The 14181-nt window shown below is 31.6% G+C and overlaps 1 protein-coding gene across 1 annotated transcript in view; it reads right to left on the bottom strand.

Annotated features, from left to right (window-relative positions):
• Positions 1 to 4125: 4125 nt before the first annotated feature.
• The window catches only part of LOC148598639 (oxysterol-binding protein-related protein 1-like), a 75064-nt gene continuing 65008 nt past the window's right edge, over positions 4126 to 14181 (bottom strand). Inside the window, exons 22-27 of the mRNA XM_088562135.1 lie at positions 12779 to 12897; positions 11202 to 11328; positions 9660 to 9788; positions 9027 to 9150; positions 7847 to 7937; positions 4126 to 7134 (exon numbers count right to left, since the gene is read on the bottom strand). Of these exons, the coding sequence (XP_088418261.1) occupies positions 7032 to 7134; positions 7847 to 7937; positions 9027 to 9150; positions 9660 to 9788; positions 11202 to 11328; positions 12779 to 12897 (693 nt within the window). The 3' untranslated portion in view covers positions 4126 to 7031. The remainder of the gene's footprint in view (positions 7135 to 7846; positions 7938 to 9026; positions 9151 to 9659; positions 9789 to 11201; positions 11329 to 12778; positions 12898 to 14181) is intronic.

Genomic DNA, 14181 nt, shown 5'->3' with positions numbered 1-14181 from the left:
CTTCTTATTTCTTTGTTTGATTTTTGTGAAAGGGCATGTTTACCAAACTTAGTTGAATTTTGTTTGCATGTTAGTTGATCCTAAGTTAGTTGATCCTAAGTTTTTCCATGTTGAGAGACTGAAAAAGTTGAAGAAATCTGCAATGTTCTCAATTAGAACATTTTTTTTATCATTTTTTTTTCAATGTGAAATTCAATACATCTTGTGTTACTTTTGTTAGATTCCCTCAGTTTTTTTGAATGAGTGGATGAAAAGTTGCTGTGATATTTTTTAACGTTTTGCATTTTCCCTCATTACGCCCGTTTAGCTTGTACATGGCATATGTGGGTGTTGTTTTTCTCCTGTCTTTTTTTGTGATTGTTGTTTAACCATTATACATGTTATGAGACTGCAGTTTTTATCAAGCATACATTTGTACAACACAACTCTTCTAGATTTGTCAATATGAAATACTAGGTAGTCAAAATTGTAAAACTGACATATTTTTAGTACATCTTTTTACTACATGTACTATTGTGTAAGTTCTATTTCATGGTTGGTTGTTTTTTTCCTCTATTATCTTTGCATGATAACAAATGATTTCTTTTTTCCATTTATTTATTAGTACAGTTTTACCTACAGTTCATCCAAAAGTAAAGATAAACATATTCAGTCAAATTTATATTTTTTTGGCTTCTAAACAGGCTTAAATCTCATTAATCATAAAAAATATCAAAAATAAGATTTGTATTGGTTCGTAAATCACTAAAGACACATACTGAATGCAGCCCAGGGATACACTGTTAGGAAATTTAACAAAAATATGAACTAAAAAACATTTGCATGATACTTACATTAACCTGTACTTGAACTACAGTGAAACTGGACTGAACCAAAGTCTCTATAATCTACACAGCCATATGTTCCACATACTATTGAAGAACTTTAATTCCTGGATACCAATTTTCATGGATTAGGAATGAAACACAAGTTGGTAGATTCTTAAATTTGTGGTTTTGATGTTTCCAGTATACACATCTATGGAAATCTCCTTTCCATTTGTACTAAATTTCCTGGTTTGGCCTTCCCACGAAAATCAAGAAAATTGGTATTCCACAAACAATAGTTCTTTCACAGTATGGTAATCATATATTGCTCAGTTCATATGATAATCATATGATAAATATATGGTTTTCATTTGTAAGTAATGGCTTGCTAACATGATTATCATATCAAAATTTTATGCTATATGATAAACATATGTTGCAAATCATGATTCTCATGTGTGGCACAGTTTGCTGTGTAAACATGTTTTGATGTTTTCTAAATAAAATGGAAATATGTTTAAATGAGACTTGTTTGGAAGTCCTTTCATGTTATTTTTAACACATTTATTCCTATATCATGGATATAAATAAAACACCAGCCTAACCTGAAAAAAAAATTGTAAGATTTTACAGGTGAGATAAATGTGCCACATATGATAATTATATGGTGCTTGATTCATATGATAGTCATGTTTTTTTGGCTGCTTGATTCATATGATAACCATATGTTTTTTTGGCTGTGTATCCTGATCATGTTTCTTATGTGTGGATACATTTATCCACTGTTGAATGTGTCATTGCTGCACTTGTTAAATATGTCTTTGTTGAAGAGTTTTAGTTTACTAATTTGAAAATGATTATTATTTTATGTATTTGTTTGAAGTTGAAGTTGTTGTTTTTGTTGTTGTGTGTGCATGATTGTGAGTCTTATCTCTGTTCTTGTTTGTATAATTCTATATTTTTATTAACCAAAGGTGCCATACATTTATTTATATATGAATATAACAGAAATGGGTTTTAATTAGTATTTTGATTGCAATTTAACTGCTAATCAACAGAGAATGCACTAAATTTAGGACTTGTTTAACTATTATTTGAAAGATAACAATGGCTGTTTGCAAGATTGTAGAATTTCAATTTAGAGTTATACCAATGGTAACTGAAATTTAGCCCTGAAAAAAAGTTACAGTTTTTAGTTATACTTGTTTGTTTCAGTTGAGGATAAAATATTTTTTATGCCATGGTCACCTGTGAAAGGTAGAAACTTTTTGAAATTGAAATTGTCGAGTATGCAGTTTTTGTAGGTTCATAACGTTACTACCAAAGAATTTCTTTTATCAAAAGTTGTACACAAAATATTTAACTTAACTAAAATTAAGCATTTTTAACCTGCACTCATATAGCAATTTACATACCTCTAATGACATAGATATATATATTATATTTTATAAAGTGTGAATTTTACATGTGTATGTGTTCAAGTATTCAGTTTTACCAAAGTAAAAAGAATAAAATCATAGTTGTACTGTTTTTAGATGCCAACAAAATGTTTATTTCTTAACCTTAAGGTGGATCAAGAAATTCTTGTTGTTATTTTATTCCTCCACAACTAAAGGTTTGGGGCAAAGGGTTTTATCCTCTTCTGTTTGTCAGTATGTCTATATACATCCAGTGGAAAGCTTCCTATAATCTTTTTAAAAATCCTATTTTTTTCATTTTCAAGTTATTGAAATTTACAATTTTATTTACCGGTATAAAAAACGGTGGGGTTTTCCAGTTGTTGCACAATAACTCAAAAATGCTTTCCCCAAAAATATTGACTGGGAAAGTGTATATATTCATTGTGTGAAGCTCTTTTTAATTTTCTATTTCGAATAGAGTGCGCATATGTCTGTCTAATTGCCCTCATTTTGCACAAAAATAACAAACTTTTCAAGTAAATGTGGGTTCCAACCCTAGAACCCTTTTCTGGATCTGCCAATGTTACTCTAGACTATAAGAAGAATTGTGAGTGACAAGAGATATCCCCTGCTTGCATTATTCTACATGTTTGATATAAAAATTCTGTTTTTGTTGGAACATGCAAAAGTCTTATAAATCATTATTTTGCTTCATGCACATCTGCTTATTATGCCAACTCATTCTATAAAATTTCATCAAGTCCTATAAGAGAACAAAAGTATGTGTTCTTACAAGGTACATTGGTGAACGGACATACAGATAATCATGGTGATCTCTATATACACCACACCTGGGGTTTACCAATAATTAATGTTTGATAAAAATTTGTTTCATGCATACATCTGGGGTAATGGCCTTCCACACTTACTGATACTGATTGATATTGGTGCTGCATGCCTTCAAACATTCTTGGTTGGTTCAAATTGTTTATGTATATAATTTTATGGTTTTAAATTTATGAATTTATGTTCGATTATTAAAAGTTTAATCTGTCAAAAGAGGTCTGTCTGTCCATAATGTACTATAACTGCTTCAAAGAAATTTAGCTGAAATATCTGTCTTTGTGGAAGGAACTACCTTTTCCCTTCCATGGTTTTTCAACTTCAATTTAGAACAAAGTTCAAGAACTTTCATACGCAATTGAGAGGATTCCTTGGGAAAGGCATTTCATATGCCTTGGTGCAGTTGTTCTTTTGTCCGTATGGCTTGGTAGTGTCAACTTTTCATTTTTTTTTTAAGATTTCTTAGAGGAAGAGAAGAGGAAAAACATGTTACTTTGAGAATAGAACACATGTAGTAAATTACTCTTTAACAAAACTTTCACCCCTTTCAGGAACAAGATGAATCACTCACTTCAACAAGAGTCAGAACAAACTAACAAGAATTCAACAATATGGCAAACATATATAACAATGTGTCAAAATTACAATGGAAAGCAATATATTGCAAATGTATTGAATTTGGCACAGGCATATTTTCACTGATTCTGAAAAGTGAATGTACTAGTGGGTTTCAATCTTCCTGATAAGAATATTTCATACTGTCAAGACTCCATTTCATGTGTACCATAGTTTGTGCATGTTTATCCACCGTAAAAAATAGCAAAAATTAGTACACCACAAAAATTAAGACTTTTAAATCACTAGTATCCACTCCTTCTGGGCACATTTTAGCAAATTTACATAACACTTAAGTGCACATAAGTCCCATTGGTTTTACTTAAGTTTGTAAGTCTTACGGGTGCTTATTGAAATGCACTGAGAAGCTGTGTAATTAGCTGAATGTTTAAAACACAACCACCTGCTACAAGAGAAGCAACAACTCTCTCTATTACAATATCTAAAAAAAAACAAACATGTTCGGGATGTTTTCATATTTTATACCATTTCATAAAATCAAAATATTGACAAATAACTGTATATCACAAAACATATCATTATAACTCCTAGAACATAATATCAACTCAATATGAAAGACTCAATCTGTGTACTTGTATTGAATTAAGTGCTAAAATTGTACACGTAGTGGAAAATATTTGTAGTTTCTATATATGCTCCATTTTAGAGCACTGCTCTTGCTAATATACCCAAACTTACATACAGACATTCAGACAAATTGTTAATTACTTTACCACAATCGTTTGGGCACTGTTAGGAATTAATTTACATATTATGCACTACATAGAGATATTTCAATCATAGCCCTTTAAGACGTGCATGTTATTGCAGAATATAGGTGGTCCCCAAACAGAAGATAAATCAACTATGCTGAATTAAACTCTGAAATTACTTTAACCTGAGATAATTTGTGGCATCACTTCTGCATTTTTCACAATCTCACTCACTATATCTGCTCAGTCTTAATGTAAAATTGTACAATATCTTCTTTAATTTATATACTTGCAAAATTTCTAAATTTTCAGTATTGCTATGTTTTATTATTGCCATAAAAGTGAAAAAAAAAGAGGAGAAATACTAATCACACAGGACAGGGGCAGATCTAGAAGTATTGAAAATGGGGGTCCAGTTTATTATTTGCCAAAATTTTGCATGTTTTTTCACAAAATTTTCCAATAAAAAGGAGAGTTCCAAACCCTAGAATGTGGGTTTTTTATATACAGAACATCATCAGCTTACACAGTAAAACCTATCTAAACAGAACTCTGGATAAACCAGTAACCTGCATAAACAAAAAATCATTTTAAATCCCTTGTGTAAACCAAACATCATCTGAAATCCATTGTGTAAACCAAACATCACCTGAAATCCCTTGTGTAAACCAAACATCATCTGAAATCCATTGTGTAAACCAAACATTAACTGAAGTCTCTTCAAATCAATTTTAATATTTTTTAACCTGTCTAAACTGAACACCTGCATTAGCCGAATAAATCTTTCAGTCCAGATGAGGTTCGGTTTACACAGGTTTCACTGTACAATTTTTATTCAGGCAAAAATGAAAAAAAAAAACTAATCCATCAGGAAACTGCAATAAACAACAATTCATACATTTGATCTCAAACACAACTATGATAAAATCTGTACTATCAAACTGGTGTCCTGATACTTAGAAATGTGTGTATTATACACCTTAATATCAACAATACTATTAAATGATATGATACAATGAAAACAAATGCATAGTCTATATATAAAGTAACAATTTGAGTACCAGTCTATGTAAGTTTCAGGCAATATGGTGCAGAGGTTTTATTTGCTTTTTCAAAGTTTTACATTTTACCACACTATTTCCAAAAGAAGAGTTCCAGAAATGAATTATGGAGGGCATTTGTACATTTATTTGGAACTGTATTATGCCCATGCCAAAAAGAGATTCAATTTTTTGCAACATTTCATTGAAAAATTTTGTAAATCTTTGACAACATTTGCTTCCTTCTATGTTTTATCCATAGAAATTTCACAATTTAGCAGCATGTCCACCTTTGTCAGATTACAAGGACTGGCACTCAATAACAACTTGGATATACAGCATATAAACACCTCAAATTGAGACAAGGTAATGGATGTTGCATTCAAAAAAGTGTTACTGTCCTTTATTCACCGTGCACCTAGCAAAAAAATTAATCATATGGCATTAAGTTTTGGCCTGCTTTAGTTTCTGAAACATAAGTTAGAAAATAAATATGGTTCAACTTGTACTTCGAACTATTAGAAATGAACAGAAGAAATTTGACACAAAATGAAAACTAAAAATGTTCAGAATCTTAAAACTGGATACCTACATCATCTATAAATGCACTTGTATCAGTTTTATCTGATATGATGACTATTTAGCAGTTTTAGGGGCCTGAAGTCTATACTCATATTCAAAAAGGGGGGTGGTGTTAATTCAACCCTTTCAAAAATTGTTCAAAAGGGAAAAATAATGTCATGGTTTTAACATAATAAAAGTAATATTTACTGAAAATGATAAATATCGTGGTGTAGAATGAGTAGACAATCCACAAAAAATGGGTGGTCTTGCTGTAACAAAACATTACATTCGATAATAGTTAATAATACAAATCACAGACTCAACATACATTTTGTTTAAACAATTTTAACACCACCTATAAGACAACCTTAGCTTGCAATATGTCTAAACTATTCATTTATTGCACAAACAAAACATCACAGTGATGATAGAATTTCAGAGATCTACAACTTTCCAAACCAAATTCTGGAATGACTGAATTTTGAGTAAGGGAGACAGAACTGTTTTTGCCTGTGATAATTTACAAATACATGTAATTCCTAAAATTTCAATGTATTAAAAAAAAAAGAATCCTTTTACTTATCAAAGGCTACTGGTTTATAAAATTTGTAATACATGTATTAATAACAAAAATTTGATAATACTAAATTAAGTTCTATCAATAATATCAAAAAAGGTTTTTCATTACACATTATATTTTTGTTAATTATAAGTCTGCTAAACAGTCTAATGGTTCACTACCAGTTTATCCCTACAATACTTGAATGTGTAGGTTCTGATGACCATATCCAAGTAATTTCATGTTATATTGACAAATATACTAAAATCATGTTAGTATATAATATACCTAGTTGCAATCAATATTCTAAACAATAATGACTTCAAAGGAAATTACTCTTTGTAAACCTTTTGGGCACATTATGAAGTCCTACTGCAATTACACCACATCAAAACAAATATTTCTGTCACAAGAATTATCTCCCTTACAGGAACTTCTTTTTCCTGTGTAATATTAGATGTATATTGCACACCCTATTTGTGAAATAGTCATCAAAATATATCAGGAGCTTTCTGCCAGTTTTTGTTCCAATAGTCACCATTGAATATCCAGTTTTCTTTTCCAGTATGTGGGCATTTACCAAGTTTAAACCAGCTGAAAATATAAAATACTTGGTTCAAACCAATACAACATGAAGACTTCTTCATTATTGAACATTTTTTCCTCTGATTTTCCAAGCAACAAATATGAAAAAAACATAGAAACAAACATTCAAATTCGTGAATTATGGAATTCTATACAATTATAAAAGATTGGCTCATCATGACCAGCTGTCTCAATGGGAATTTTTCATTACGTGCAAAATAGTAATTTTGGTGATGTAGTTCGTTTGTTTTGTTTATAATATCATGTTTTGTTTCAAAGTTCGTTATTTTAAAATTGTGAGTACTTTTCAATAGTGTACAGATACATATAATCAGTTCAGATTTGGATTTTTTTTCAAAAAGTAAAAGGTTTAAAGGCATCTTGTCAAGATAATTGTAATGCAATTTTGTCCTAAAATCAATGTCTTGAAATTGGGTGAGGCCTCTCACATTTTCCCTGTCAATAAGACTCATAAACATACATGCTGTATTTTTTTAATAATACTCTGATATGGCACATACCTTCTTACGAGATGCTCATTTGCTTTTGTTACTTTGTATGTATGACTTTAGTTACTTTATGTTCTTTGCTGTGTATTTCAAAAATGTAAAATGACAGGAAATCTCTCGCAGAAATTAAATCACCGCCAAGTCGTTAAAAAGTCACATGCGTTTAATCATAAGCTTAGAATGGAAAAAAAATATGTATAAATTGTTCTTACACAGGTGTCCATTCATCTTTCTTCTTCTTTCTCTCCTTCCTGGCTGATCTCTGTTTTTCTTCTAGTCTGTTTTTCTCTTCAGCAGCAGCATCTACAAAAACAATGCAGGAGTTTTAACCAGTAAATAAGGGATCAAGAAATGTTGTCAGTAGTTAAGTTATAGGTGCTTTATCAGGATATACATGTACATGTATTATCATACTAAGTAGTGGAGTCAATTTTTTTAGAGGGTCAAATAGTCCAAAATAGCAAAACTACTACAGACAAAAGTGTTACAAAATGGTAGTATCTGATTATCCAAAACTGTTTTGCAAATTATCTTAAAATTTTCAAGTCACATGGATGAACAAACAAAGCAGAAATTTGCGAAATCAGAAGTAAATATACAGTAAAAAATAAAAAATGTAATGGTAAAATCCAGATTTGAAATAGAGAAATTCTGCTAAAAAGGTGGAAAAAATCATTCCTGAAATCAATACGGGTATTTGAAAATGGTAATTTCTCTAGCAAATGTCAGAAAATGCCTTAATTTGCCCTTTTCTAACCATGTCTCACATAACAAGAGAGTGTTCCCATTTAATTTTCAAAAATATTTTTGAACCATAAGTTGCTATCATCTTCTGAATACAATTTGCAATGTTATGAGGTAGTGGAAATAATCAATGTACTGACTTCATCTCGCTAATTTTAAGTAATAGACCTTTTCAATATGCCCAACTTTGTCATATTCTTTTTTTTAAATTTTGAGCAAAGGAAGGTAACTCTCCAAACTGACAGACATGTTTACTGTCCAATTGGAGCAATGGACAGTAGTATAAAATTCAAAACATTTGACTTCTTGGAGCTGAGGTAAGTATTTGGATTCTAGTAAATAACCTATTTTAAACCATTCAGCTACTTACCAAAGTGAAAATAGTGTAAGTTTCAAAGAAAAATATTTACTGCTCTTCTCTTCCCCAATGAGACCGCCAACCAGGTTGTTATGTGTTGGTGGGCTATTTCCTTTGAAAAACTCACTTTTTAAAATAGATCGCATTCCATAAATATGAAAAAGGGCTATTGACCTATCAATTGGTCTACTTTTGTCACATTTTGAAGATGGTGAATACATAGAATGGCGTCATCAAAATACAATTATAAAAAATCAAATCTTTATTAAGTATGTAGACCTCAGCCTTACCTATTTTGCCCTCCTCCAATAGTCTTATATCAGGTCTATATCTAGAGTCGGTAGGAGCCATTTTACCAGCTAACTCCTCTGTCAATTCATTCAGTGACATAGCAAAGTATGTGAAGTTAAAATACTGAAATTATAGAATAAATATACTAGTTACTAGTTTCCCAAATTTATCATAGGGTATTCAGGATAAGAAGTGATCATTTAGCTACTTTGGCCAAACAAGATAAAATAAAAAGTACAATACAATTTGCAAGAAGCCGATATAAAGACATTATCATGATCACTTTGTTAAAGGTACAACAAGTACAAATCTGGCCAGATTCTAGAGGACAGACACCAAGATCACTATATATATATATTCGACAAGGCAGTCGTATAACAGGAGCTTACCTGGCCAGATTCTGGAGTTCTTGGATGAACACCCTGATCACTTTATATCTCTCAGAAGGCAAGGGTCCAACAAGAACTAATAGGCCTAGATTCTGGAGTAAGGGTACAACAAGTAATTATACCAGTAACGAGTATTTACCCGGTCCGAATAAGGGGGGGGGGGGTGTCACTGATGGTGGACAAATGGAAGGATGGAACCCTAGTTACATTGTTGGAAGTATAACAAGTATAACAAGTACAAACCTGGTCTGAATCTGGGGGTCGTTGTTTACATTTCCATATTGTTTTTTGTCCTTTTATGTGTAAATCATAAGTGTGAAGTATAGAACGTTTTGTTTGGACATCATCATTTTCATTTTTAGCACCATTTAACTGAAATTGAAAATAAATTCATGTAAGTAAGTTTAAAGAGTATGATATACAATAACGCCTTATCACTTTTCATTAGAAAGAACTGTTATGACTGATCTAACATTAAGTAACAGCTGTTATTATGTTACACATACCCCTACTCATACACCAAACAAAACAGCTTTTAAAGCATGCACCATCTATATCAAGCCTCAAACCAAAGTTGTTAAAACAATTCAACCATTTTTGGTTGAGATAACTGCAGACCTGTTTATGCTACTTTTAAGACAAAGCTTCTTTTGGTCGTATTTTATGAAAATAAGTCGTCAAATCTTGACCTTTGTGTCATTTTAATATAGGTATTATGGAGATATTCATAATTCATAGAGTGTAATTTGCTGTCAACAACCATAGCAACTACACTAAAACCATAGGGGTAAACAGGTCTGTAATTGCAGAACTCAAATGAATGAAATGCTGGATGGAGAGGTGATTACAGTGGATGGAGAGGTGATTACAGTATACATAGATCGCCCACTTGTTGAGTGGGAGTATAAAAATGATTACAGACATTTTTTTAAAACCGGCTTTTTCTTTGCTTTGCTATGGGCTAAAACTTAAAATGGGAGTTTTCTAGATTTCATTCAGAATTGTCAACTTTCCTTTCATCTGTGGCAACATCGCTTCAGCACCTGTGTATGGATTGTTCATATCACAACTCGCAACATCCCTTCAGCACCTGTGCATGGATTGTTCGTATCACAACTCATACGTTATGCCAGAGCTTGCTGAAACTACACAGACTTTTTGTATCACGCTCAAATTTTTAAAATATGCTTCTGGAACAGGGTTTAGTATGTTGCTACAAGAAGTCATCAATACAAAAGTTTTATGGTCGTCATCATGAACTCGTGGATTTTACGGTGTATCCGTCTGAAAACCGATTTGATCAATGTGTCATAGTTTTCCTTTCCCCTTCCGTCTACCCAGGATTTGACTTTTTATGAGCAACTCGGTGGGTGTTTCTAGAAAAGCAGAGGACCCTTACCCTACCAGTGCACCTGGTCTATGCTCCCAGTTTTTAGTTGAGTCAGAGATGCTCATTCATGCTTTTGTTATTTTGTATGTATGATTTTAGTTACTTTATGTTCTTTGTTGTGTATGTCTGTTTTTCATGTCTGGTCTTTGTCCCTGGATTACATTCTTTTGATTACCACTATAACATTGGTTCCTTTGATTATTCTTTCTGTATAGCCCAATAAGGATTCAATATGATGCTGCTTTCCAATCTTATTTACTCAGCGGTCTGGAATGTTTTAGCACACTTTCTGAAAACAGTTGGTATGTCAGTCCTGACAGATAAAATATGAGACAGACTGACATGTTGAGAAAAAGGGCGGGTCAAGATTTCCTTATAAACTTTCTTTGACTCACTTTATTATCTCTATGTTGACAAGGTTGGTGATTGGCCATCTCACTCATGTGTTGTTCATATGTCGGGACGTCGACTGAATACATATCTAGCACCCAACTGCCATATAAAGTTTTTACCTTATTCTTTCTGCAAATAAAATAACAGTCACCTTATACAGTAAATCAAGTATCTTTTTTTAATAAGAAAAATAGTACACATCTAGAATAATTCTAATGCAGTGAATCTTTTCTATTCCAAAACTGGGAAAAATCCATGATTTGAATTTTTAATTATTTTGAAATTTAGAAAATGACCAAAAAAAAAATAACTTGGTAAAACTGACCTTTATTAAGGGGTTAAGTGATGCTGGCATGGCTAAAGGTTAAAATAAGTTATACTGAACAAACCTCTTGGTCTTACTCATGATCACATGACTAACCACCTTACTACTGGTAAGTTTTATAATTATTTTTTTACTTACTATATTAAATCAAGGATAATTTCAAATTGAATACATATTACTATTTTAATCAATAAATTTGATGTGTATACAGTATTTCCTACATATACAAAGGTACTGAAAACTTCAATTCAAAAATTGAAATTCTAAATAAGAGAAGCTAAGTGGACTTGACCTGATAATACATTAAACTTATATATCTTTAATACAAGATGTACTTCATATGTCTTTAATTAAATATGATAAAGATGCAAGAACGTAAAGATAAAAGAGAAATTTTTCCTAAATTATTTTTTTTTATACTGACACAATTTGAATTGTATGGTTGTTTTGGTTTGACACCAGACAACATGACTAAGCATTGCTATAGTACCTGAACCAATCTGTGCAACAAAAATTGTGATCGGTCATTGATCACTGATCAGTTTCCAGTCAGTCATCGATCCGTCAAACTGTCCATTATACAGATGATCGCATCACGTGCCCACAGAGTGGTCACTGTATTTTATGTTTTTTGTTGTTTCCTTTTTCAATTTTACACATATTTACATAATGTAATAGATTTATAAACATCAAGTTACACTTTAAGTACACTTCTTTTATTCCAAACAGATCGTACGTCATTTTACATAACAAACTGCGATCAGATCGGTCACCGGTCATCACTTTGTCGATCTGTCAGCAATCAATCAATCAACGGTCATCGATCCGTCAAATCATTGCATGGATTGGTTCAACGACTGTATTACCACCAGTTCTAAGTCTCATCTGTATATCACCTTCATATCAAACCAGTGCAATGTTTTTTCCCTCCTTGTGTTAGTCATACATGTACATTTTATTTCTGAAAACTTGTAATGAACACAGCGTCTTATCTTAACTTCTTTTAATAAATACCCATTCAAATTACTTAAATTGTCAACTAATCAATGACCCTTTCGTAATAACTGTTGAACATTAATTTTTGGAAATAAGTGGAAATGAACTCTTTCCCTGTGTTTGATGTTAGCTAGCAATCAAATATGGAGACATCTTAATTTTTAAGGGTAAAATAATTTGTTCACGAAATTCCCACCCAAAGTAATCCTTGTAAGTTATTAAGAAAGGGTCTATTGAAATGAACTTCTACAGACTTACTTGCTATCATAAATAAATCCTTCAATCCGATGTAGATCTTTACCGAACCAGCCTCCTTGTTTAAAGTTTAAAACAGCTTTATGTTTAGTTGTATGGTTAATTACCTCCATTACTCCATACTGAAAATACAAACAAGGAAAAGTATAAAACATGTCAGCACCTTTCAGACTCAGAGACACAAAACTTGATATGCAGCAAATATAAGTATGAAATATTCATGGTAGAACTATTGATGTAACTTTTGTCAAAATTCATTGAGAAATGTTGGTGTGACAGGTCATATAAGGTGTAAAAAGACATGTGGATGCCTTTATAAGTCCTTGTGTAGTGTTCCAGTGGGAGACAGAAACAATGAAACGATCACCAGTGTCCATCAGACTGAGTACCACAAAACTTGATACTCAATGAAGTGAGGCATAATTAAATAGGCACATAACAAGGTGTTGATTAAATTAGTGCGAGCAGGTACACTCCTACTACCTCAACCTTTTTTTAGTTTTCTGCCGTTCCTACTGAAGAAACTTTCATTTGTTTAAAGTAATTATTTATTCTCAATAATGATATTAAAATTCTTGCTAAAGCGTCCACATGGTAAAAAAATAATTTTAATACATGTACTGTAAAAGTACTCCTATTAATGGGTATCAGTTTTTCATTTGTAGATTTGTAAATTCTTGAATACCATTGTGATTTCAGTTTCATGATTCTACTGTATCATATCAATCATAAAAAATTGTACCCCATGAACAATAGTTCCAGATGAGTGGAGAAAAAATCTGAACCACTCCCATCTGAACAAGAATCTATATTCATCTACTGTCCAATATAAACTATCTTCTATGCATTTAGTCACAGTCTATGTGCCTCATTAAACACCAGTAAAGATATATGAAAATATATCACAGATACATTCCATAGCAAGTACAGATTACAGCATCATAATTATAAAAAAAAAATTATAAAAACAGACTCTATTATTACTGAATATAACCAAAATTGTAACAGATGGACTGCAATTACTTCTAAAAATAAATTCATTCATTTTCCCATTTAAATGGCTTTTCTTTAATATTTGGTTATTATGACAATGTATGAAGATGTTTACAAAGTCCAAGGGACATAATTTCCCCAAAATTCAGCCAAGACATGCTTAATTTGAGGATTTGATCTGTAGCTCTTGAAGAGTAACTCACATACCAACAATTCAATCATTTTCTAAAAGCATCTGGAAAAATTTCTGAAAAGTGACTGTGTTATTGTAAGAGTAACAATGAAGGTTTAAGGGTTGTATTCTGAGTAAAATCAGCATGAAAAGCAAACTCAATATGTTACAAAAACGTATTCATAAAAGTACCAAAATTAATTTCCATTTCAAATCGTCCGATAAAAAAAGTCTGAAAACA

This window comes from Perna viridis, chromosome 14, assembly GCF_037379345.1.
Source record: "Perna viridis isolate PV_CMFRI_1.1 ecotype Kerala chromosome 14, ASM3737934v1, whole genome shotgun sequence".
NCBI lineage: Eukaryota > Metazoa > Mollusca > Bivalvia > Mytilida > Mytilidae > Perna > Perna viridis.
Note: the sequence above shows the minus strand (reverse complement) of the source record. Positions and strands in the feature narration are given on the sequence as shown.